Source organism: Pestalotiopsis fici, assembly GCF_000516985.1.
Source record: "Pestalotiopsis fici W106-1 unplaced genomic scaffold PFICI_Scf_3, whole genome shotgun sequence".
Taxonomy (NCBI): Eukaryota; Fungi; Ascomycota; class Sordariomycetes; order Amphisphaeriales; family Sporocadaceae; genus Pestalotiopsis; species Pestalotiopsis fici.
In genome coordinates, this window is record NW_006917093.1 from 5,297,335 (window position 1) to 5,320,795 (window position 23,461).

At 50.5% G+C, this 23,461-nt stretch overlaps 6 protein-coding genes across 6 annotated transcripts; 4 read left to right on the plus strand and 2 right to left on the minus strand.

The window, feature by feature from the left end:
• Positions 1 to 6,703: 6,703 nt before the first annotated feature.
• Positions 6,704 to 7,615, plus strand: PFICI_05721 (uncharacterized protein; the record flags this gene model as incomplete). Its single annotated transcript, XM_007834302.1, has 2 exons — positions 6,704 to 6,868; positions 7,163 to 7,615. 2 exons carry the CDS (start codon positions 6,704 to 6,706, stop codon positions 7,613 to 7,615), a joined length of 618 nt encoding a protein of 205 aa, XP_007832493.1.
• A 1,535-nt stretch (positions 7,616 to 9,150) lies between these two features.
• On the minus strand, positions 9,151 to 11,538 carry PFICI_05722 (uncharacterized protein; the record flags this gene model as incomplete). Its single annotated transcript, XM_007834303.1, has 3 exons — positions 9,151 to 10,892; positions 10,949 to 11,269; positions 11,343 to 11,538. 3 exons carry the CDS (start codon positions 11,536 to 11,538, stop codon positions 9,151 to 9,153), a joined length of 2,259 nt encoding a protein of 752 aa, XP_007832494.1.
• A 1,608-nt stretch (positions 11,539 to 13,146) lies between these two features.
• PFICI_05723 (uncharacterized protein) lies at positions 13,147 to 13,770 on the plus strand (the record flags this gene model as incomplete). Its single annotated transcript, XM_007834304.1, has 1 exon — positions 13,147 to 13,770. One exon carries the CDS (start codon positions 13,147 to 13,149, stop codon positions 13,768 to 13,770), a length of 624 nt encoding a protein of 207 aa, XP_007832495.1.
• A 1,438-nt stretch (positions 13,771 to 15,208) lies between these two features.
• Positions 15,209 to 16,048, plus strand: PFICI_05724 (Protein transport; the record flags this gene model as incomplete). Its single annotated transcript, XM_007834305.1, has 5 exons — positions 15,209 to 15,239; positions 15,321 to 15,347; positions 15,445 to 15,493; positions 15,588 to 15,603; positions 15,752 to 16,048. The coding sequence occupies 5 exons, from the start codon at positions 15,209 to 15,211 to the stop codon at positions 16,046 to 16,048; spliced, it is 420 nt and encodes a 139-aa protein (XP_007832496.1).
• A 616-nt stretch (positions 16,049 to 16,664) lies between these two features.
• PFICI_05725 (uncharacterized protein) lies at positions 16,665 to 17,427 on the minus strand (the record flags this gene model as incomplete). Its single annotated transcript, XM_007834306.1, has 5 exons — positions 16,665 to 16,799; positions 16,879 to 17,025; positions 17,120 to 17,204; positions 17,283 to 17,298; positions 17,415 to 17,427. The coding sequence occupies 5 exons, from the start codon at positions 17,425 to 17,427 to the stop codon at positions 16,665 to 16,667; spliced, it is 396 nt and encodes a 131-aa protein (XP_007832497.1).
• Positions 17,428 to 20,984: 3,557 nt separating this feature from the next.
• PFICI_05726 (uncharacterized protein) lies at positions 20,985 to 23,150 on the plus strand (the record flags this gene model as incomplete). The annotated part of the gene is made up of 1 exon (XM_007834307.1): positions 20,985 to 23,150. One exon carries the CDS (start codon positions 20,985 to 20,987, stop codon positions 23,148 to 23,150), a length of 2,166 nt encoding a protein of 721 aa, XP_007832498.1.
• Between the last annotated feature and the right edge of the window lie 311 nt (positions 23,151 to 23,461).

Genomic DNA, 23,461 nt, shown 5'->3' on the forward strand with positions numbered 1-23,461 from the left:
TCTTCTAAAGTGCTGTTGATTGTCCCTGCGAGATGCGCATCCTTGCCGCTGACTGGCATGCGAGGGACGGGTAACATCCGCCGCTTTGACTGTGCTGACGAAGACTCCGATTCTTGTGGCCCAAATTAGGGATTCATCTAAAGAACAGCCGCATTGCAACTCGCGCAGGGAGTGCTGCTAGGGAGTTGATTCACTGTACTGTGCTGCATGGGCCGATCGGGTTTGTGACAGAATTACCGCTGTCGCACCTGTCTCAAGGGGAGGGGGGTTTTGTCGACAAGTCCCGACCGAATGCGAACCAAGAAGCTGACATGTTGTAAAAGCCGACAACTCCGCACTGTCGTGTGTGTACTTACTTCATCATATCATATTCCACGGATGGGTCGGACATCGTAGAGTCGTCTAGTTAGCCGGTCTTGCCCACATTTGGAGGCACAGTGGCAGCTGCTAGATCACTAGGTCAGGTAGACAGTCAGCAGAAGACGCGCCGCTTGTCTGTCTTTGTAAAAAAGTGTGGTTCTCTCTGATGATGACTGATCCGCTGAAGCCCACGTCGGGAGCTGTAACTGAGCCCCGCGTGCTTTGGCATAATTGGGCAGATGGTCTCTTCGATGGATTGATTCGGGAGGCGTTTCGGAGAGGCAATACTATGAAGAGGATCCTCAATAAGAACGCCTAGAACTTGTGGTTTGTAAGCAGTTGCTATTGACAAAGCTGACACGGCTGACAGCCATAACGGTAGGTAATGCCAGTCACTACTACTGAGGATTTCTGGCCAGAGTGGTTGGGACCTAATTGACGCGACACATTCCTTGTCGTGCTGATGTCCTTCCCCTAGGGGCAGACCGGTCGACAATTGGAGTGGCTTGCTGCAGCAAAAGATTGAAACCCTCCCCAGTGCTGCTCCCACGATGTTAATTGTTTTCAGGGCAGCAACATAACGTGGGCGTCATCTCCGATGCGTATATACTCGGGTAGGAAATGCACATTACAGGGGGGCACATGCATGAGGACGCAAATAGAGGATGCACACCAATATGAGACACAAAAATATCATGGTATGACTTGTTGATGACTTGGCTGTGGTTTCTAGTCGTTGTAAGTGGAGCGCGAGGGCACTACCAGCCTCAATGCAGAGTGTGTAAGTCCTTCCCATCGAGTGGTGCCAGGTAGGGAGAGATGATCTCTCTCGTATGTACTTCGTAATCCGTGCCCCCAGTTGCAGTTGAGCAGTCATGCAAGATAGACACAACCTGGAACTTGCTCCCCCTACCTGTACAGAGTAAAAGTACCAGTTGACCTACCTAGCAGCAGCCTACCTAGGTAGTTGCGCGCCTCAGCGCGGTATGCAGCGGACGTATTGTATGAGAGTATTGAGAAGGTATCCATTGGACGCTGCGAAGACCCCCTGTTCCACATGGGGGGAATGAATGAATGTTGCTTCAAGTGCATGGGGTCTGTAGGAAGTTGACAGTTCGGGATATCCGTAGGTATCTTCGACTCCATTGTTTCCTGTCTCTTTTCTTTTCAACCCAGCCCCGAAATCTGTCCATTAGTTTGCAGAGGAAGATGGGGGCGCAAAGAAGAGGTGCCGGGCGGGCGCAGTACGTAGCAGGAAGCAATTCCGCAGTGATGGTAAGAGTGTAAATGTAAATCGAGGCGTTGCGACTACGCTGAGTCGAGATCGGCGAGGCGGCCGCCGAACTACACTTGTCACTAATGTTTGGATTGTCTTCTCCACACGTCTGGTTATGTAATGCAACAGGGTTGTGCCTGATGCTGATGCTGATCGCGGTGTGGACTGGGGTGTGCTGCTCTTCCCAATGAGACCCCATGAGAATCGGACAAAGAAAATGGCTCGCGCGTTACAAGGCCGAGTGCTTGGCCCGACATGTACAGAAATACTGTGGTACTGGTTTGGAAAAAGAGGATAGGGAAAGCGCCAGATGGTGCGATACCATTCATCCTACCTACATTACTGCACAACAGGCAGAATTACGTAGCTGGAGAAGAGAGTATAGCCAAGGGAATGTGACACTGAGGACGGTCTTGTTTCAAAATTGGCCGTTGGCAATAGAAGATCTCTTGTCAGCTCATGTGTAGTATACAGAGTCTGGCTTGTTCTCTGTACCGACTCAAACTAGATCTTGCAAAGATTGGAGATACTCAACATTGCATACGAGACTACGAGTCACCAAGTAGGTACAACACGGAAACAACAAAAGGCACATGTGCAGCTGAAGGTGCTGACTGTCCCACAATTCTTGTTGGTAGCAACGAATCAGCACAAGCCCAACATGTTGCTAACACGGCCGAGCTGTACGAAATAAACCTCCGCATCCTGTTTCTACTCCGGTTTGGTTGCGGAAGAGGCCTGAAAGGGAAGTCTCTGTGCAAACGTACGACTCACGAATGACTGTGCTAGAATTAGACTGACGCGACAAGGTGTTCGCTGGTGACAAGTAACTCCCTAGCTAAGCCTTACAACGGCAGTTTCAAGCTTCGGACGAAACGTTCTCTGATGTTCGGATTCCATACTATCCAGATTGCTCTTCAAATCTACCTGTCCATCTTGATGTCACTGGCTCCTGACAATGCATGTGTGTGTGTGTGTGTGTGTAAAGAGCCCAACTCAACCAACCATGTATGCACATACTTACCTACCTACATCGAAGCCTCCTCACGCAAGTAGCAGGTTGACGTTGACAACCGGGCCACATTAGGTTAGGTATTGGTGTTCATCACTTACACAGTACTGGCCATGCAGGTGTGCTTACCTTATTAATGCACCTTACTCACCAGAGTCACCACACAGCCCATATTAAAAAAATCCATGACCTTAGTGACCTAATGCAAGGTAGTTCGGGCACCCAGATTCATACATGACCTTATTACATGACTTGCCTAGGTACCGGTAGAGGGGGAGGAACCGACACATGGCGGTAGGACTCGTGCTGACAGGCGGCGTCCGGTGGTCCTCCGACTCCTTCTCCTCATTCTGAACTGTGCCGCTTTCTCACACAAGATGTAATCAACCGACAACTGCAACGCCACAGCGGCCCCATGAAGGCGCAAGACGAGTGGTCGACAGCTGGCTTCTGTTGGGGAAAAAAAAAAAAAAAAAAAAAAAAANAAAAAAAAAGGGTACACCTCGGACTCAAGGCCGGAGCGAGCAGGTTGAAGGAAGGGCCCCTTCGGTTCTCAATCTTGCAGCGGTTGCAATCACCTCATGCATGGACGGGTGCAGTGGGAGCGAGCATTTCATTCAGCCAAGCCACGGTACGGAATAAAGGTCGAGAGCTGTTACTCGCTTCTGGAGCATCCTCGGATTCCATCGATTGTGGATATTTGTGCTGACAAACCCAGGGCGGAACTTAATCTCGCTGACCGGATACCCGTCCGGGGGGGTGGGGGGCTTCTTTTTCGTTGCTTCGCCCCGTCCGTGGCGATAGTCTAGCGAGTCATCAGTCATCAGTGATCAACCAGCAATGAAGCCAGCGATTCTCAATCCCCTTCCCAGCGGCCCGGACTGTCGGCAGTCCGCGGGCGCTTCTCGCTCCTCGCTCCAGGGGGGCATAGGTACCTAAAGGTAATTCACGAAATAGTATGACTGGAAAGTATAGTGCTGGGGAGTGCCAATGAAATCCCACGACGCGATCAGAACCCGCCACGGTCCTGGTATTTTTGTTTTTTTTTTTTTTTTCCATCAACCCCGTCTTGGTTCTATTCCATATATTGCTTGCCACTCTATGGTATAACGAACGGAACAGCGTGCAGCACTTGCATACCTTGCCAGCGACTGATCCTGCTTCATGTCATCGTTGTCTACATATGGTAAGTAGACATGGAGATAGCCGATTCCTAGCACTCAGTTGCGTGCGTCTGTACCCGTACTTGTGTACGACTTTGGGCAGCCAGTGGCGTGACCAAGCAACGAACCTTGTGGCTTCCAGTCCCTCCCGGCAACCCACGACGCGTGCTACTACAGTACTCCTCTACTAACTGATACAGTATCTTTTACTATGAATATTGTAGAGGCGATTGACAGGAACAAACATGCCCTCATCTGCCTGTCCCTCTCTACAGACAACTGTGAGTGTCGATAGACAGGATTGATGGTGCCTTATACATCAAACCAAGACGTATTCTACGCGCGGCGTGGGCAAGATTTGATATCCACCCGTCGTGTTTCTTGATCAGTCAAATCGCACCGAGTGTCATTGACTGCCCTCCTAGCGATTGCCCAAATCCTCGGCTCGGTACATTTTAGCCAAGCCAGACATCACACATGGAACTGCAAATCACCAAAGGGCTATGACCAAAGCCGGCGGCGAAAGGCCCGAGCAGCATTTCTATGATTGGTCCGACGGCCAGTCAGCACTCTAAGACCCTGTTAATCGTTGCGGCAGCGAGGAGAGTTGAACGGTACAGCCACTTCTGTACATCTCGTTTCGTGTGTGGGCTCATAATTTGAGATCCCCCCTACTTGGGTAAAGTATGTACAAGGGAAACAAACATTCTCCGTACAGCAGCTTCGGGGTGACACAAGGAACCTTGAAAAGCCGCTGCAGCTTGCACCAGATCTACCAAGATTGGCAAGCATGGCTATTTCTTTCATCCATTCCCATCCCCTCCCCCCAGTCTCCGCCTTTTGCGAAGGAATTATTGTGAGAACACAGACAAGCATTTGGGATTCATGGACATGAACTATTGCTATCCAAGCGGCAGAATCCATTTTCTATTTTACAAGTCCAGTTCCATGGTCCCGCCCGTGGAAGGTCAACGAGCAGCCCTTGGCTCCTTTTTAGATCTGGTGGCATCAATTGAATAACCCCAGGTGCATACCTAGGTACAAAGTACCTACGTACTGCATTCCCTCCAGCTCAATTATTCCATTAGTAAGACAAAGGACAGTTAGGTAAGGTACATGGCTAGGTCGTTACATTATTGTTAGTGAGCCCGGCCAACGACAAGCAGTTCATGGTTTACTCTGGCTTGCCGTCGTTACCCTCGGGCCCGGCCCAAGTCCACTGGCTACATTAGCAAGCTAGGTACTTGGTAAGGTCATAGGCATAATGTATGTAGGCAAGTGGACTCGGAACTGTCTCGTCGTTCCCCCAGTCATGTCAACAATCTACGTACTTATCACCTACCGCCTAATAAGTAAAAAAAGAGCTGCCTGTCCGCCGTGGCTCAAATTTCATTCCCTTCTAATACCCGATCACTGGACCTGTTGGTTGTGTGTGTCAGTGTCTCTCGTCCTTTCTTACCACCACCACCACCACCACCCCAGTTCGCCCTACAGGGCCAACGGAATTCTTTTGCTCAACACACCACGTTTTGTTCCTCGGATTATTAGACAGACCACAGACGCAGAAACAGAGACAGAGAGGCGATTTGATTCCGCACCTCCAAGAAGGGTCGCATGACTCTCAACCACACATCAACTGCCCTCTATTTATTAGACCTGTCCAACAAACGTTCTCCCCAGTTTAGCACGCTGACTAATTTCCATAATGCAGGCCAGCGCAAACTTCAATGGTAAGTGTGGCGCATCGTCGTTTTTTTTTTCCCTCTCTGGTCCTCTTTTGCTTTGCTTTGTTTGGTTGTCTTGCTCTTTCAACAAACACACCAATTCATCATCAGTCATCATTTCCACGCCGGCTAGCTTCCGTCATGCTTACCTTATGATTCATTTCCTTGGTCCAATTTTCTTCTTCTTTTTTTTTTCTTTCCCTTCTTCAACTAGTACACGACAGCAGAATTGGACGCCAGCAGCATAGCACAGACACACGCTAGGTACTCCTTCCAACACACATACACCTCTGTAGAAGAGCCGGGTGGCTACTACACACAAGGCTTGCTTGCCTACTACCTACCTGGCCTACACAGTTATATTACTGTGGCACACTTTACTTCTCCCTTCTCTCTTCGGATTACCTACCTGCCGGCCTTTCTCTCTCTCTTTCTCTCTCCGGAGTTAGGTAGCGCTAGTACTGTACGCACGCGCAGCAAGTTGCGGCTACAAAAACCCCACCATATCCGAGGCGGCCAAGTTTTTGCTAGGCCCACCTCCCCTCCCCCTCCACTCCATGCTAAGGCCGTCTAATCCCCTGTTGTATATGTAATCAGCATCTCATACTGGCGCCAGAACGTAGCCGCAACTTTACATGTCCTTTGGTCTCGCGCGTTACATACACGTCCCCCTCCTCTGAACACCCACTCACCGGCTACTCCATTACCAAATCCCGCTGCTAGGCCCTGGTCCGGAGAGTTTCATTATCCTACATATTCCCATTCTGGCCCACTTCCATGCTGCTGTTCCGGTTGTGACTGGCTCTTTATATCCTCTGGACTTCTCCCAACCCCCGGTACTCCGAAGTAGTGTAATACTCGCTCTCAACACCGAGAAAACTGACTTTTGGACCAACGTCGTCCCAAAACCACAGACGAAGAGCTGGCACTGCGGTCAAGACTCTCCCAGGCAACTGCTGCAACAACGACACCTTCAAACAACAACGCGGAGTCCACCGCAAAAGACGGCAGAATAGGTCCCTCACATTCGTCTGGTCTGCCGCTGCCGCTTCCGCTCCCTGCTGCTACACAGCAATCGCATGGTTACAGCCAACACAGCCTGAACCACCAAGGCCATTCTCACCCACAACTGAGAGCAGACGCCAGCATTGCGCCTGCTCTCGAGACCATGCCGCCTGGACCGCCTGGGGTTGGCCCTTCAACCTCGGCTGCTTCTGCCATGGCTGTTCAGGACCTCATAGATCATGATCCCGATAATTCCGGCCCCGACGGTCGCAAAGCGAAACGGGAACTTTCTCAATCAAAACGCGCCGCGCAGAACAGAGCCGCCCAAGTAAGTTTTCACTTATCTATGCGAACCACGTTTCCCCTCCCGTTTGTGCGCTCTTGTGTGATTGTATGGGCCCCCCTCCGGTGCACATGGCGCGTGGGAAACGGCTCCAACATTTTCTTTTATCAGAAGCGCGACCAGGTATCAATGACCATTGTTGGCGCAATGTTTCGTTGATATTGAATACATGTCAAAATTTACACTTCTCCGCGTATACGTCATGCTGCCTGGTTAAGCTTCAATTGCTATTGCTTTTCAGTTCATGAATTAGGCCCGAATGACTAATCAACTTTATAGAGGGCTTTCCGGCAAAGAAAAGAACACTACATCAAGAAGTTAGAGCAGCAGGTCCGCGACTATGGCGACATGGAGCACAGCTTCAAAAGCATGCAGAATGACAACTATGCTCTCCGCGAATATGTGCTACAGTTGCAATCGCGCCTCATGGATGCGCAGGGTGAGGTTCCTCCGCCACCTGCGAACCTGCAACTACCACACCCGGCTCCTCGGCCAGCGTCTCATGTCACGAATACTGCCCCCGAGTCTGCGCCTGCTGCCCCTCCGACAGTTGGAGCGCCCTCTGCAGGCTCGCTTGCCGATGTAGCAGCCGCGGTAGCTGGTCTCAGAGCCCACGGAGCGGGCGTTGATTCGTATTCAAAGTTCAAAGCGGAGAACGAAAATCCTCGACGTGATGAAGATGCCCGGAGGCTACACGAAACTTTACCGCCTTCTTCATCTTTGAGAGCCTAGCATAATTTCAGTATGCTGGTCAAGGGTGGTATTTTGACGCTGGAGGATGATTTTTCTGAGCGTTCGAGTACGTTTCAAGCAGCAGCCGGAGCTACTACGACGACCATGGCGCTGTGCACGCCGGGTTGAGAATCGCCTTCGTGTTCATAATGGTGTCGCTATTTGTGGATGACTTCCCATAGCGAGGGACGACAGACATCAATTGTCACCTTTCTTTGAATTGGCGTTGGGGAATCGAATAGGGATGGAAATGCTTTTCGCCTAACATCTGGCTGGGCGTAAATGGTTTTTTTCATTGAGCCAAGGGCTGGCTCAATAAGCTTCAATGTAGCTTTGCATTCTGTTTTAGGCTTACACGTGTACCACGGCAAACGTATGGAAATGCAGAGGATTAGGTCGGAATGGCATTGTTCGAATCATGTGGGCATGTTCCTCCAGAGCGAACGAGAAAGAAAAATGTGTATAGAGTATATAATGGTTACAAGGACGTCAGTCCTCGTCCTGGTCCTAGAAGCGGCGATGTCAGTACCTAGTCATTGCTAGCAGGGCGATGGAAATCCAGATGCATTGTAGTAACCTGTCCATTCAATAAGCCATTAGCTAAATGGCTTCAAGCCCTAGACCAGTACGGAAATGTTGCGTGGTTTAGTAAGAGTGTCAGACTTTGGATTTACAAAAATTGTGCAATGACCGTGCCAGAATAGAATCTCGGCATGTACACTTGATTCCCCTATCTGTTTTGATCGTACGGCTGTCTCATGCTTCTTTCTCACTTTAAGCTTACTTTTAGGGTGCTACCCACCTTTTCCCAGAATTGGCACACTCCGGCCTGTGCCAGAGGAGGAGAAAAAGAAAAGAAGGAAGGAAAAGGGGGTGGGAAATGCAAGCAATCCTCATTACACGTATAACGGCCTCTCTCTCTCTCCCTCTCTCTCATAACACCTCTTGGGCCCCATAATCGCCGCCGCCCCACTCCGACGCTGTCTCTAAGACCAACTATTGCCGAGGTCGTGCTCCTGTAGAGAAAATGTCAGTTCCTGCGAACTCGGTTCCAAGGGTTTAGTTTAGTGATCAAGTCTGTCGGTGAAGCAAAGTAAGTAGGAAAAAAGAAATAGAGAGGTCGAGGTTGATCAAGGGGCAAGTATCTCCGAACCGATGGGTACATTTGCCCCCCCGTAAAGAGCAGCACAAGCCCGTGTGCCAATTTAACCCAACAAGAGAATCGTAAAATAGAATACCAGTACAACAGGCCAGCCACGAGATGACACGCCTGGAGATATCCTTGTCCCCTCGATCACGGGCGTCAAGCTTACGTCACACGACTGGTGATACGCTGGGCATCCTTGCGGCGTTCTACACCTCAGATTGTGTGATAGAGCGCATCCAAGCAAGCCCGAAGGTACATACGAGCAGCACTTGACAGGGCTGTATGATCAAGGACAAGAAAAGAGGAAAGTATGCTTGTTTTGTGACAAGGCTGGTGATTGGGGTGTAGAGCATGGGGGTTGAGAACGCGGCGCGTCCCATGTATGCAGTCAGACGGCACTTACCTTCAAGTAGTCTGCTCCCTTTTCTTGCCATTCAGCCTTTGTGACCACGGCTGACTTGTAACCGCTCGATCCCACCCATTCCGCAGCTCCCTTCCATGCGTCCAGTACAGGGTCCTTTGCTCGTCGGAGGGTGAGTGGGCTGTCTGCAGGAAGGAGCGCCGTTAGGCCTTGCTGCAATCTGTAGTCAAAGTTTTCGAATAGTGTGTTACCGCCAGTGAGGAATACATCACGTAAGAAATCGTCGCGGTTGATTGTTGGGATGTGGACGAGGCGCTGGTTTAGAATGTCGCCGGCAATCTCTATGAGGCCCGCCTGGTCTACGCCAGCGATTGAGGGCTGGAAAATGACTTCTGGTACCCTGATGCGTTCGACGTTTAGGTGAATCTGATTGATTTCGGCCTGAGAACCCATGAAAGGACGGGGCCCCCGTGTAAAGGCGTGCAGAAGCGATCTGCTCCAGTCATTTTGTGCCTCATACGTGTCGTCGTGCGAGAAGTTGACATCAAAGCGGAGCAGGTCATCTTCGAGAGATTTGAGGTTGCTCTCGAGATCTTCCTCGCCCTCCTCATCGTCGCTAGCATCTTGTCCAACCGCAATATCCCGATAGACACCCCAGTCATCGTCGTTGGCACCAAAGTTGTCATCATCGCCACCCCTACGCCGCTTAGCCCGAGGACCATCAGAGGCAAGATTTGCAATAGACTTCATCCGAATCTGCGACGCGAGCGATTTTCGGTTGCCCAGGTCAGCCTTGAGGCGGTCGCGCTCCTTCATGCGCTGCAAGACATCGGCACGAGCCACCCGCCTCTCCTCTAGCCAACCTTCAAGATCGTTGTCGCGGCGGTCTTTATCGGCTTGTTCTACGGCGGCGATGCGAGCTTTTTCGGCTTCCTTCTCGGCCTTGGCACGAGCTCGGGCTTCGTGGTTGGACTTCATCAAGCGTTGCTGCTTTTTGGCTTTCAATCCAGCCTCGTCAAGCTCCTCGTCGGGAACCTCCAAGAGGCTGAAATCAGGAGCTTCCTGCTCCTCTTCTACATCGATACCCAGATCCTTGTTGCGTGCCTTTTTGACCGACTTTTCCAGTTCCTTTATCATGCGCTCAAGATGGGCCTCGTCTTTCAACTCGTCGCCGTCAAGGAGTCGCTTCGTATCTTTCTTATTGGCATTTGCAATCTTGTCCTGCAGCTGCTTGTAATACTCGAGTTCTTGCTCTTTCCGCATAAGGCGCTCGAGGCGCATTTTCTGTGCCTGTTCTTGAAGTCGTCGTCCGCTCTCCTTTTTGCGCTCTGCAATGCGTGCAAGCTCTTCCTCGCTCTTTTGTACAATAACTTCTTCGGTGAAAGGATATTGAATGACTGCATCTCTATCCTCGAGTCCGGTCCAGTCGAGATACGATCGTACTTCGTTGTCGTAGTCCTTGGAGACGTAGCAATGGTCGCGCAGCATGTTTTCAGCTTGTGAGGCATTGAGTTTCCCCGGAAAAGCAGGGTATTTTAGACGTATGAGTTTCAAGAGGTATTCCGCAGCGTGCCAGCCACCCCAATTCAACCTTATTGCTTGTGCTAGCATTGCTTTGGAGTTGTAGACGGGTATCACGTGTGTCGAGCTATAAGAAGAGGACACAACCAAGCCGGTCTGGCCCTTGTTATAGCGATAAGAGAAGAGAGAGTCGATTCCAGTGGCTAGAGAAGGCGCGCCATAGCATTCAAATATGATCTCGTTCATGGCTGAGAGTATGTTGTTAGCAACTATGAATCTCCGAGACAAGCGAGAAGAGACCAACATTTCCTGGAATAGGGCAAGTTTGCCACTGCTTCAGTCATGACAATAGGCATGTCTATGGAGCCTTCATTGTCGTTCAGGCCCAGCTTCAGAAAGGTCCAGTCGAGCACATGTTCCATGACATCCCAGTTGCTGACGATGCCTGACCCGGCCTCGAATGCGTTTCTGATGTGTCCGCGTGCGGTCGTATCGGCGTAGCAGTCAGTACCGGCAAAGGAATATGTCTTGCCTAGTTTGCGGTCTCTGTACTTGGCCATGATGGGTGGTATGTTGAATCGAGGTTCTGATTCAAAGGACCAGCCTGCTCTGACGGCAGAAGAGCCTAGCAATCAGGTCTGGTTAGTGTTGTTGCGCTTTGGAAAGGCTTGAGAATAGCAAGCAAGAGAAGTCCATACCATTGTCGATGACTATGGCAGCGCTACCTTGTGGTTGCGCCAGCGCCTTCTCTCTGCCATCGGTTTGGGGAGAAATATGCTTCTCGAAGCGTAGCTCCTTGACTGGGAATATCCGCGCAGGAGGGTAGACCTTTTCCTGGCGTGTGGGGAGCTCGCCTAGCACTTGCGTAGGCGTGTCAATTGCAGAAGGGGCCATCGTCGGTTGTGTTGTCGGGTTCACAATGGTGTCGCGAGGCGTTGCATGATGCAGCTGCTGGATCCGACAAGGCGCAAGGTGGATTCCAGCTTCGACGGTTGGCGGATTAAAAGTAAAGACGCGGGTGGGATGGAGTTTGGGGTTCACTTTGTGATGAGAAAAATGTTGCAGAATGTAAAAGCGGCAAAAGGCTCGTGGAATTCTCGTCGGCTGTGCCTACATAGCACCCTGTAGTACGTAGCTACGATTAACAACATTATCTCACCCTGGGCGCATGCAAGGCTGACGCCGCGAATGCGATGCGCCGCTGCAGGGATCTTTTACTGCTGGAGCTATGGCCATTGCCCTCTGTCTGTTGTTGCTCTTGCATGCACAGCAGTAATGGACTGATTTGTACCGCGTTGGACCTCTTATTGGGTGCAGTTGGCGTCGCGTCAGACTAGAGGGGTCAAGTATCAATTACGGGTTTAGGGTGGGTTGAACGTAATGTACATGAATTACAACGGGGATTGCTCGAATATAGCGATTGATTCAATCGGAGGCGACTCGCACGTTGGCTCATCTTTCCGATGGTGTCTGGCCTATATATTGACTCTTTGTGCCTTTTGTTTTGTGTTGTTTTTAGAAATGTGTATATTATTTTCATTGGAGCCTCTTCGCAGATGGTAAACGCTCTACGAACCGGTACACATGCGATCCACCATATTACCAGTCACCAAATGCATGTCGCAAAGCCCACTCATGATTCTCGCCTGGCAAGAAAACTACAACCTCTTCAGCTCGATGACGGCTCCTTAAGCCCACCCGTAGCTGGATGACAATCAGTCAGATATTAACTATTACCTATTTATATTCCAGGACAAGACATACCTTCTAGGTGAAAGAGAACGTTAGACTGATAGTTCTTAAACATTTGAGCAACAAGCTCAATGTTCATGTTTTGAATGTTGATGTCCTGGGAATGACTGTTAATTGTACAAGCCGAGGGCCATATTACGTTCTTTGGATTTGAAGAACAAAAGAAAAACGCACCTGTAGTTGTTTGTTCATGACCATGACCGACTCATTCAACTTTTCCTGGGGAATTGATCAACCTCACGACCCATGGGGTTACTTCCTAGGGAGGCGGCCTTACAACATTGGTGATGATTCGCGAGAGCAGAAGGTTCTGCTGATGTTCGTGCGGGCTCTCCTAAAGATACAATCAACAATCATGAACTCTCCATCTCGAAAAGTATTGTTTACCATTCTGAAGTCTTTCCAACAGTTTATTCTGGGGTTGCGAGGTAAAGGTGTAGGTGGTTGTTGCTTAGTTCAAGCCCAAGCATGAATTGGCAGCTCGAGGTGCATATTGGTAGTGGTGGTGGTGGCACAAGCTTGTTTGTCGGAGCTTGAAAGCACCGATCATTTTATATCTTGTAGGTAGTCTGGAAGCTGTCCAGTGTCGACCAGCAGCCTCGCAACCAACATATTTCACACTGCCCGACAACCTACGTGGGAAATCCCCCCTTCGCAACCAAGGTCGCATTTCAGTCGCGAAGTCGTTTATCATCATCAGCAAACTCGTGGTTACAATTGCCGGCGCACAGCAGCAAGTATTCCATCACAATGGCAGCAACACCAACAGAAGCCCAACTGGCCCATCAGGAGCTCATCGACAAGCTCGACATTCACTCGATCCCCAAGTCTTTCCGTAACACCAACTGGCGACCGAACCAGCGGCGCAACAAGAACATCAAGACCATCCTAGGCGACGCCTCGCGCAAGGAAGCCTCCTCCATCGCGACGCCTCAGGACGGCGACAGCGGCGCCGCCACGCCTGCGCCCGCCGTCGACGAGAACGGCCTCTCAACCTCGGGCACCTCGACGCCGGCCCTGTCCACGACCGGTGGCGGTTCTGGATCCAACTCGAGCAGCCTGCAACCGAACCTCGCCCAGGCCTCCCGCAGCCTGAGCAAGCTGGTGCTGGAAAAGAGCCTCAAGCCGGGCTCCGGGCTTGGGTTCGCGACAACCTCGGCGCCCAGTGCCACATACACCAACATTGAGAGCGCGCCCTCGCTGGCCCATACAAAACGCTACTGCGACGTCACGGGTCTGCCGGCACCGTATCTCGACCCCAAGAGCAGGCTGAGGTATCACAATGGAGAAGTCTTTAGTTTCATCCGCAGTCTTCCCCAGGGCGTGACGGAGCAGTACCTGGAGGCGAGAGGAGCACACACGGTATTGAAGTGAACGAACAAACAAGAAGGGGCCACATTGCAATCAAAAACTACAAGAGGGCTCGAGAGGTCGTGTCAAACCCCCGAGGATTATGTTTTTTCTTTCTTTCGGCAACAGCGTTGGGCGTTCAAGGTAATGCTATTTTATTAGGATTGAGTGCAATTCCTATCTGTTCAACTGGGTTCCATGAAGACAACTACTTCCTCTATAAAGGAGAAGAGCGCCGTGACCATCATGCATAAAAAGCGGCCTGGGCCTATTCCTGGATGGAAATCGAGAACGGCATCGAGGAGAGTAGCAGTCAAAGTGAAGGAAAGAAGTAGAGAATGTTCGACCAACAAAGTCAAGCTTATCCTACGCACCATTCGCCTTTCAGCGACTGGATGACAGGTATACGCTCCGGCTTAATCGTGATAGAGAAAATTTTGTTCTCTGCCTGTTACTGACGGGTACCGAGGACGAATGGAGAGATCAAACTCAGTTACCATAGCTATACAGCTATAGTCGCCGCGGCAGGAATATAGACAAATGTTCAGAAGTCACGATATCACAATATCAAGCGTCGACCTGGTTCTGGTCTTGCACTCCCTCCAGTGTTACAAACCTTGTTTTTGTTTTTCTTTCTTTCTCAGTCGACCATGCGCTTTGCTTTGAGGAATTACATGACCTTTAGAGAGTGATTGTCTTTTCGCGAAGCTGCAAAAACTTCGCGGAAGTACACTGAAAGAGGCTGCTTTTATGGTGCCTTTGGTAGGTCTCCGAATATGGGCGTTCAGTGTTGAAGGAAAGAACTTGTCGACTCTTTTTCTTTAGCCGTACAGAAAATCCATGGCGTGTTTTGTTAGGCCTGTGGTGGAACCAGCTTTACGTAAGGTGGTTGGCTCATTTTTCAGCTCAGTGCTGTCGGACTGCTTCCAGCTGCGCATCCCACCTCAAGCGGCTGCAGCCAAGCTAGGTACCTGTATGGACGTAGCGCTCGAGGCGTTGAATCTGTTCCAGGTCGCCTCGTAGCGCATGTAGCTGGTATCTCAAGTACCTGTAATAGTGACTGAAACGTTTGTATGTGTATCTCGTGAATATGGAAGCCCATTTCCAGATTGACAAGCAGCGGTAAAGTTTCCAGATAAGTTTGAGGTGCAAATCTATGATATGGCATGAATAATACATTTGCTATCGAGCCGAACATGACTTGTCTTGTCGTCTATTGTCGAGGTTAGGAAACAAGTCAAGTACGCGGTCGATAGCTCAATACAAAACTCCTGGCGTCTTCGAACACGTCCCCAACTTTTTTTCTGTCATCCCCTAGGAGGTTGGACGATCTAGCTTTGAACAACAGCTGTTTTATATATAATTACTCGCAGTTGCGCCGGCCACGTCCCTGCGGAAACCTGTACATTCTACCAATTGCCACTCTATTGTACAGGTCAACTGGTTTCTCAGATCGCCCAAGATGCCTACAATGTGGTTGTCGGACACGCAGAGTAAGCTTCTCGAGTTTCCGCACAGAGGATCCTCAAATGTCATGGTATCCGGGTTTTGCGCCAGCTAACATACAATCGCAGAAATTGGAGTGGCCTTCTGCTCAGGTGGTACGTGATTATGCCAAGCTCTCACTTCACCAATCTTGCTGGAGGGTGATGAGCCTTTCGAGTATGGGGGCGCAAGTAATTGACGACAAATGTGCAGGAGGCTTCTTCCTCATTGGAGGCGTGATGCTGTTCTTCGATCGGGCCATGTGAGTAGTGCACCCAATTCTTCTTACACCTCTTGCCCGTCTTTCTCAGTAATCATATATCTGTATGCTCGTATACTGACGCCTTTGTTTGCAGGCTGGCCATGGGCAACGTGAGTCTGTTCCTGTATACCAGTGCTTGAAACACTTGGACACCTTTCTGCACTCCGAACCTCCCTCCCTAGACGACCGAGCCACTTGCAAGCGCTCCGCGCAAGGAATAACAATTTGAAAGCTCTAACACTTCTGGACGACCTATAGATCCTCTTCCTCATTGGTCTCACGATTATCATCGGCCCGCAAAAGACGCTCCTCTTCTTCGCCCGGAAACAAAAGGCAAAGGGCACGGCAGCCTTCTTTGGCGGCTTGTTACTCATCCTCATGCGCTGGCCGCTGATTGGGTTCTGCGTAGAACTCTACGGAATCATGGTATTATTCGGGGATTTCTTGGGCACCATAGCCGGATTCGCGCGGAACATACCCGTCGTCGGTCCCTACATTGGTGTTCTCGTGGATAGATCAGGTCTTGGAAGACGAAATGCCGAGCTGCCCGTGTAAAATCCGGGATCACGAGGCTATATCGGTTTGGAATAAGTTGAAAGTTCAAGAACGGCATGCCGTCGGCAACGGTCGGGACGATAAGGTGTACGAATCACTGACTAGATGTGGGATGAACAATGGCGTTCAGGGTTGATTTTGTGGTATAGATCCGTGTGTACAAACTCCATTATCCACAGGCTTGAACTCGGCGCAGGGCGTCCATATAGAGCCTTGGCCTGAGAATATTCAAGCTACATAGCTGCAGCTAAAGCTCTCTGCATAAAGGGATAAACAAAAATTATACTTAATAGAACCGACATATTCGGTAACAGATTGCAAGTTGTAGCTCTCGTGCTCAGTGAAAAGGGGGATTTCCTCATTTGCTTATGCTGAAATTCAAGGGGCTAGATGATAGACTGGCTAAGCAGCCCAACTATTGTGACCACCTCGTGATATGTGCCATGTGTCTCAAAACCAGACTCTAATTGCATCTTTCCTATCTTTGCGGTCCTCGGAATCAAATCACAACGGCTTTGGTATGGATCCTGGCAAGCTGGTATCCCCAGCGAGACCGTGCCCTGTTGCCGCGTTCGTACATCTGTAGACGCCCGATTTCCTCCCTTTCCTCCTACACTTAGTAGCCGGCCTTGATCAGGTAGTCTGCCAGCGCCTCGACGGTCGACGTGGCATTTCCAGCCTGCACGTTCTCGCCGTAGTGGCCGATCAGGATGGCCTGCTTTGTCTTGACGACAACGACACCAGTTCGGCCCTAAATTGAGTCTCTATATTAGTCCTTGCCGTCTTCCACGCTGTCCGGCGTGTGAGATCTCTTTCTCAAGTCAACGCACCTGTCTGAGGTAGAGGCTGCGGTCCTCAACCTTGAAGGCGACGAATCGCTCACCGGCAACGTGCACACCATCGGCGAAAGCCTTGTTCTTGGCAGCCTCGGCACCGCTCAGGATCGAGGCAAGCTCCTTCTGCTCCTCGGGCTTGACCTATTCACACAAGCACTCTTTGTCAGCCATAGATGATTCCAGTAGAGCGTCGTCTGTGCCGGGAGATGACGGAAAGAAAGAGAGGAGCTCGTACGGTGAAGCCGCTCGAGGTAGCCCAGACGCTGTCGCCAGCGGCGCTGATGATGGCACCCTTGTCGAGGTGGCCGGAGCCAACCAAGCTGTTTTGCGTTGCTCAGTCAATATCCAGTATCTCAACCATGTCCGTTCCATCTCGGGGTTCGTTCGCTGAATCGTACCTGGAGTCGACGTATGCTATTGCGCAGCCTCAGAGTCAGCCATGGTATTTCGCGAACTTGAGGTGGAGGTAACCACATGTTTTTGTCCCCATGGCGGGGGTGAATGGGGGGTTTGTTTGGGAAGATTCATACCTTGCCAAGACATCTTGGAGAAATGTGTGAGTTTACAGTGAAGCTGTAAAGAGAGAAGAAGAAAAGAAGGAAGGTAAGGATGGGAAGCTTTTCTGCTTCTTTGGTGGTATCAGCTTTTTATTTTATTTTTTCCACGAGGTTGCTGCAAGAGAGCTTTTGGGTTAAAGGGAAAGGATGTAAATGGCGGGATGCTCGTTGCGCGGAAGCATTTCAGCGGTATCTTTAGGAGGGGCTACTAAGAATTACTGGGGCCGCTCGGGAGGGGCCACCCCCCATTTATTACCTTATACACTACAGAAATCACTGTTACCAACTCCTTTCCATTCCGCCTACTATTTTTTTTTCCCTCTGTCTCTCTCTGTCTCCTGGCACTGGGTCGCCGCAAGCATTGATGTTCTATTATGATCACCAAGGTTCCAACAGTTGCCGACTGGATCTTTACCCAATAGCTCGGCTAGCAAGATGAGATTCCCCAAGTGGGTACGTACTTATCTCTCTCCTTTGGATGATGTTCGAGAAGCAACATCATGCTTTCTAATGTACGTTTATGCTTACGATCTCGCATACCTGCTGGTGAGATCTCAGTTCCATTCCGCATGTACCTATGTGGTGTCAAGTGTCATGGTAAACTGTACCAAATTTGGTAATATATTAATGCGTGTATATATGATGTATATTTCCTCCCCAGCATGCCAGTGCAGTGCAGACGGTCCGACGATTCAGTCTCCCGAACTGATGATCTGGTGTCTGAGACACTCATGGCCAGTGAAACCATCTTTCAGAGTGGCTGTAGAGTAAATACGTTACCTTGTGTAGCCAGCGCTTCAAAATTTGCCAATCTGACGGTGAAGAAGCGCCTTCACCTGCTGGCCGCTGCGTGCAATTTACCCCGCCATGGCTGACGTTGACGCAACGAGAGCCTACCACGTTCGCTGAGGTCCCTTGGTGGGGCTGATTGATGTCTTTGCTCAGATTCATTGCCCATGAATGATTGAGGTCATAAGTAGGTACCACGTCGATGCTGATCCCTTTTATTCCGTACTTGCAGACTACACATGAAAAAGTGATCCCCTTTTCTCTTCTCACATCACCTCAACTTCTCGTCGAATACCATTGCCAACTTTGCTCATCCGTTCGGCTCCGGTCTTGTAGGTACAGAGTTTCTCATGCCCACTTACCAAGCCGAGTGCCGCCTTTGAAGCGAAACCGAGCCGGCGTTGAGCTCGAGGAAACGAACACTGATATGGCCATGGCCTACTCGGCGCGCAAGCATAGAATCGACAACTTTGAGAAAAATACGAAACGATACGACACAAATATGGAGAGATTGCATCGCAATTTGTAATGGCCTCAATGGTTCGACCTTGATACATATTGGAATTAGATACATCGTCCTGTAGGTCAAAGGCACTACCTGATAGCACGACATCGGGAGCACGTCGAATCTCACATGTTCTTCTATGGCTTCCCATGACAGTTGGCACCAGCCGCATCAAACTTCAAACATCAATCATAGTTCATGCCGGACTTGTGAATCATGCTGTTCATGCAAACGCAATGCAGGATCTCCCAAACTCGAGTCAGCATACCAGGGCCATCCAACCCTTCCTCCCCAATCCTTCTGGCTGCCTATGACTTTGCCAACACGTATTGCCCGGGATTGCGTATTGACAACAAAAGCCCTTACAGAAGCATTTCTCGGGATATTGTCCAACTATGGACAATTTACCCGGATGTCGACGGAATTGAGTTTGAACTTCCAAAGCCGCCACCCATTGCTAGAGACCCGGTATCAGAAAATCTCAAGTTCGCACCACAATCGTGGAACATGAAGTTTGCAACATTGAGCGCCTACGCTGTACGCTGCAGGACTTGAAACCAGACAATCAAGTAGCACGCCCTTTCAGCTTGCTCTACTATGGAGGACATGCCTCTCGCATCACTCCTCTTTTCCCACGAGGACAGTGAGGTGCCCATTGGCCAGAGGTGGTACCATGTGGCATGCGACAGGGAGTCGTTCGTTTCCTCGTCCATGTCGATGATTTTTTTGGAGGAACCGTGCTCGACAACAAATTGAACATGCTGCCACGGTACTATGTACGAACTGACCAGCATTACGAGATTGACCATCTAACTGTTGAACCAAGAATCACTTTAGTCAATGACATGTCAGCAGAAAGCACAGTCTAGCGCATCTTTGGGGGCCCCTTCGCCAATGCCGTGATTGGATGTTTGCGGTTCACCATCAACGGCGCTCCTCTCATTTCCCCCAAGCGTTGCATCCACGCCGGCTCCGATATATAGACAACTCTATGGGCGACGCTGGACCCACCTTATCGTATCCGATTAGTATGGGAGGATGGACCGATCTGCGTGCCCTGGACAAACATGTCGTGTGCGCAGATCAGTGTTCAAGGCGAGACTATGATCATCATTCCCAACTTATCCAGACGCAAGCAGGTGTCAACTACAAAAGAAGAATAAGAGACTCAGCGAATCTCACAAACACAGCAACAAACTGGCAAATTTTGGACACTTGCCACGGGAGACGAACAACGCATTATGAGTAGACGGCGCCATCGCCTAGCTCGTCCTACATCTCAAACTTGTCCAGGATCCAGCCAGTCGGCTGGCTAGTGCCAAGAAGGCCAACCGTAACCGCAATCAGTTGTGCTTTTCTACGAGGCCGACTCCATTCATGGCGCGCCAAGGGCTTCTCGAAACCCTCGGACTTGTCACGAACTGGTTCTTTCTACAGCAAAGGTGGTCATTCCCATTTCCCCGGGACCAGAGATAATTTTAGCTAGTGCCTCAGCCCAATTGAGGCTATCCGTCAAATGGGCGGCAAGGCAATCCGACAGGACCTCACTGGCTCGTGCCGGCCGCGTGGGATCCTGAAACTCCATTGTGTTGACATCACCAAGGACTCCTCTCCTCCAGGAACCGCCGTCCTTTGAATATACCTCTCCATTCTCTAAAGCCCCTAGTCTGCCTGAGGAAGCTAGTTAGACACCCCCGGAGCGCCCCTGTCAGCCGCTCTTTGCGACCTTCTGCGCCGTTCTGGGGCATAATCCCGGGTGCTGATCATTCTTGTAAATAGCCGACCCATCAATCTCAAACAGACAGCACCGAAGCTATCTACAACGGTTCAGTTCACATTTGCCTAGGACTTAGGTGAAGGCGAAAGATTTCAGGTGTGACGACCTCGAGAATGTACGGTAAAAGTCACCATGATGATACGTAAAGTAGGGCTTTCCCGCCTGAATGATGAGAAAGCTATGGCACTTTTACAATCTCCTTGATCTCTTTTCAAGTGTTTCTTTGAGAGTGTTGGATCAAAGTTGATTCCTGACTTCTTCTTCTTCTTCGTCTCTTGCGTCTCTTTCTCTCTCTCTTTCTGACCGGGCAAAAAGGCTCGCCTCTTCTCCTCCGTTTCTTGTCAGCCCTTTTAGTTTGCTTGTTTTTAGAAACTAGACCCTAGCAATTTCGGTGCCGAAAGCAAGCATCCTTTCATCATTTGACTGCAGGTCCACCCTCTAGGATTTGACATTGAACAGACCCTGGAGGAATATGTTCAAGGTGGTCGATCGAGCCCAGGCGCGGAGGGACGCTGCAGGAAACCCAGATGCGTCCGTGACGCACGTTCACGGGTCCCCTGTGCGGAGAGGACAGGCCACTGTATCAGATCGATCCCAACCCACACAACAAGCGCATTATAATACTAGATCTCCTGCAGCCACTGATAGGTCGTACCTCGATCGTCCTCTTCCTGCTCCACCATTGGGAGAAAAGATGCTGTTGGAGAGACCATCGACTTCTGGAGGACCATCCTCGAAAACCCAGTCAGCTAGTGGCGTGAGCAAGTTCAACAGCAAATACAACAACAACAACAAAAGGGTATCAAGGGACGATTTCTACGTGAATACGAAATCGTCGAGCTCAAACTCAAAGGTGTACGGCAAGCAACAGTATGCTGCTTCTCACGGTCATCTACCAAGTTCAAACCTGACAAGCCCGCGTACCAAGGCATACAAGCACCAGTTTTCGGCTTCACACGGACATCTACCTCGTCAAAGAACACCATCACAGCCTGCAGTCCCTATAGTACGGCTGACAACACCGGCGACCATGTCAGATCAGTCTGCGCCCATCGGCATGGCTCTAGGCAGCCCAACCCATCCACCCGAGATGTCGAATGGCGGGACATTACGGCCGCATCAAATGCAGCCAGCAACGTCGCCTCTTTCCTCTGTTGAAAGTGTTGACTCTTTCGACATGCCAAAGGAGAAGAAGCAGCCTGGGAAACGGAGGTTATTTGGACTCTTTGGAAGAAAACGATCGGAAGCAGAGCCATCACCAGTGTCCATCTCGGAGCCGAATCAATTGGGTCGGGCATATCGCCCGGATCAGCAGGTTGGCTCGCACTCGCCAAATGAAGTACGGCCGAAACATTCACGAAGCAAGACTGCTCATGATCACAAGGCACTTACACAAAAATCTACGGTCAAGCGTTCTCAAACCCTGCCAGACGCACACGAGCAGTCTTCGACATTGGCGCCGACTGGTCTGAGAGCCCATGGCCCAAGTATAGATACACAAAGAAGCACGGCCAACTTTGGAAGTATACCAATAGTCTTGGATTCACCAACCCAGGAGTCAACCCCAGCACCAAGCTTTCTCAACATTGAGATTCCAAAGAGTAATATGGAGAGATATAGCGTTATGTTTCAAGGCGTTCTGGGAACGCAACCTAATAATACATCGTCGCTGCTCGCGAGACGTCAAGCAACGAGTAAGGAACTAAAGAAAATCAGTGACGCGATCATTGCGGAAGAGGTTGGTCATATTCATCCAAACTCCAAGTCGTGTTCGTACATATCTAACCCAAGGCAGGATGAAAAGTTACCAAGGCCTAGGCGGGCAACTTCACCACAACCGTCCAAGTCGCCGCAGTTCTTTTTGTTTCCCGCTGCGCCAACGGGTAGGCGGACACCACAGCAGGCAACCAGACCATGGAAAACTGTGCGGTCCAATACTTCACCAGCATTGCTTCCATCCCCGTCAAAGGCGACATTCGACCAATCGCTCGAAGCCCATGCGCAGAGTGGTCACCCTGCACAGCACCACGTGGGAAGAGCGGCGATATCTCATGATGTCAAATCATCGGCCCTGCCAGCCCCAAGTTTTCACTTTGGCCCGAACGAGTCTGGACTCGTCCTTGAATCCCCGTCGGATATCGACTCTCCAACAATTGCACCCGAAATCATTCGCACCAGCACAAGCAAGCACAAGATCCAGGAACCCGACTGGCAGATCCTCGAGCCATCCACATACACTCTGTCCAGCGGCTCTTCATCTGCCACCAGTGCTCGAAAGACAACTCCATCCTCGGCCTCGTCGGCGCAGACGCACATGACCCCCCCGCCCTCATCCGATCTGGACGAGCCAGACAATATCGACTATAGCCACGACCCCGTGCAGATCTCCATTGCCCGACAAATCTCCATATCCAGGGAGCAGCGCAAGCTTCTCAAGCCGCTAGAGACGAGCTTCACATTGAGAGCAAAGGCGAGTCCTGCCCGGGCCAGTCCGGTAGTACCGAGGATCGGCATGGCTGAGAACGAGAGGCTGGCCGAGACGCGGTCGGCTACGCCCACCCTCGTGGTTCCCAGACAGACCCTCGACGCCGACCTTGCGCAACACCGCAAGAGCGAGCGTATCATTATTGAAGGCTGATCAAATCAGACACTCCCTTACACATTATTTCCTTAATTCTTTTTTTCTGGCATTAAATTTTGGTTTATTCTGCTCCACCACGTCGACCTAGTGTCTTGACATTTCCCCAGGCATCGGGACATGGGGAGCTTTTCGCAATGATAGCCAGGGGCATTCTCTCATTGGGTTAGGGAAATCATGGACGGACTAATATAGAAAAAGACTTGGGAAGGAGAGGAAAAAAGCAAGCGATCTGGTTATCTACGAGGATATGGCTTTTACTAGGTTGGATATACCATGTTGTGATGATGTAGAGTCTGAGACTTGAAGAA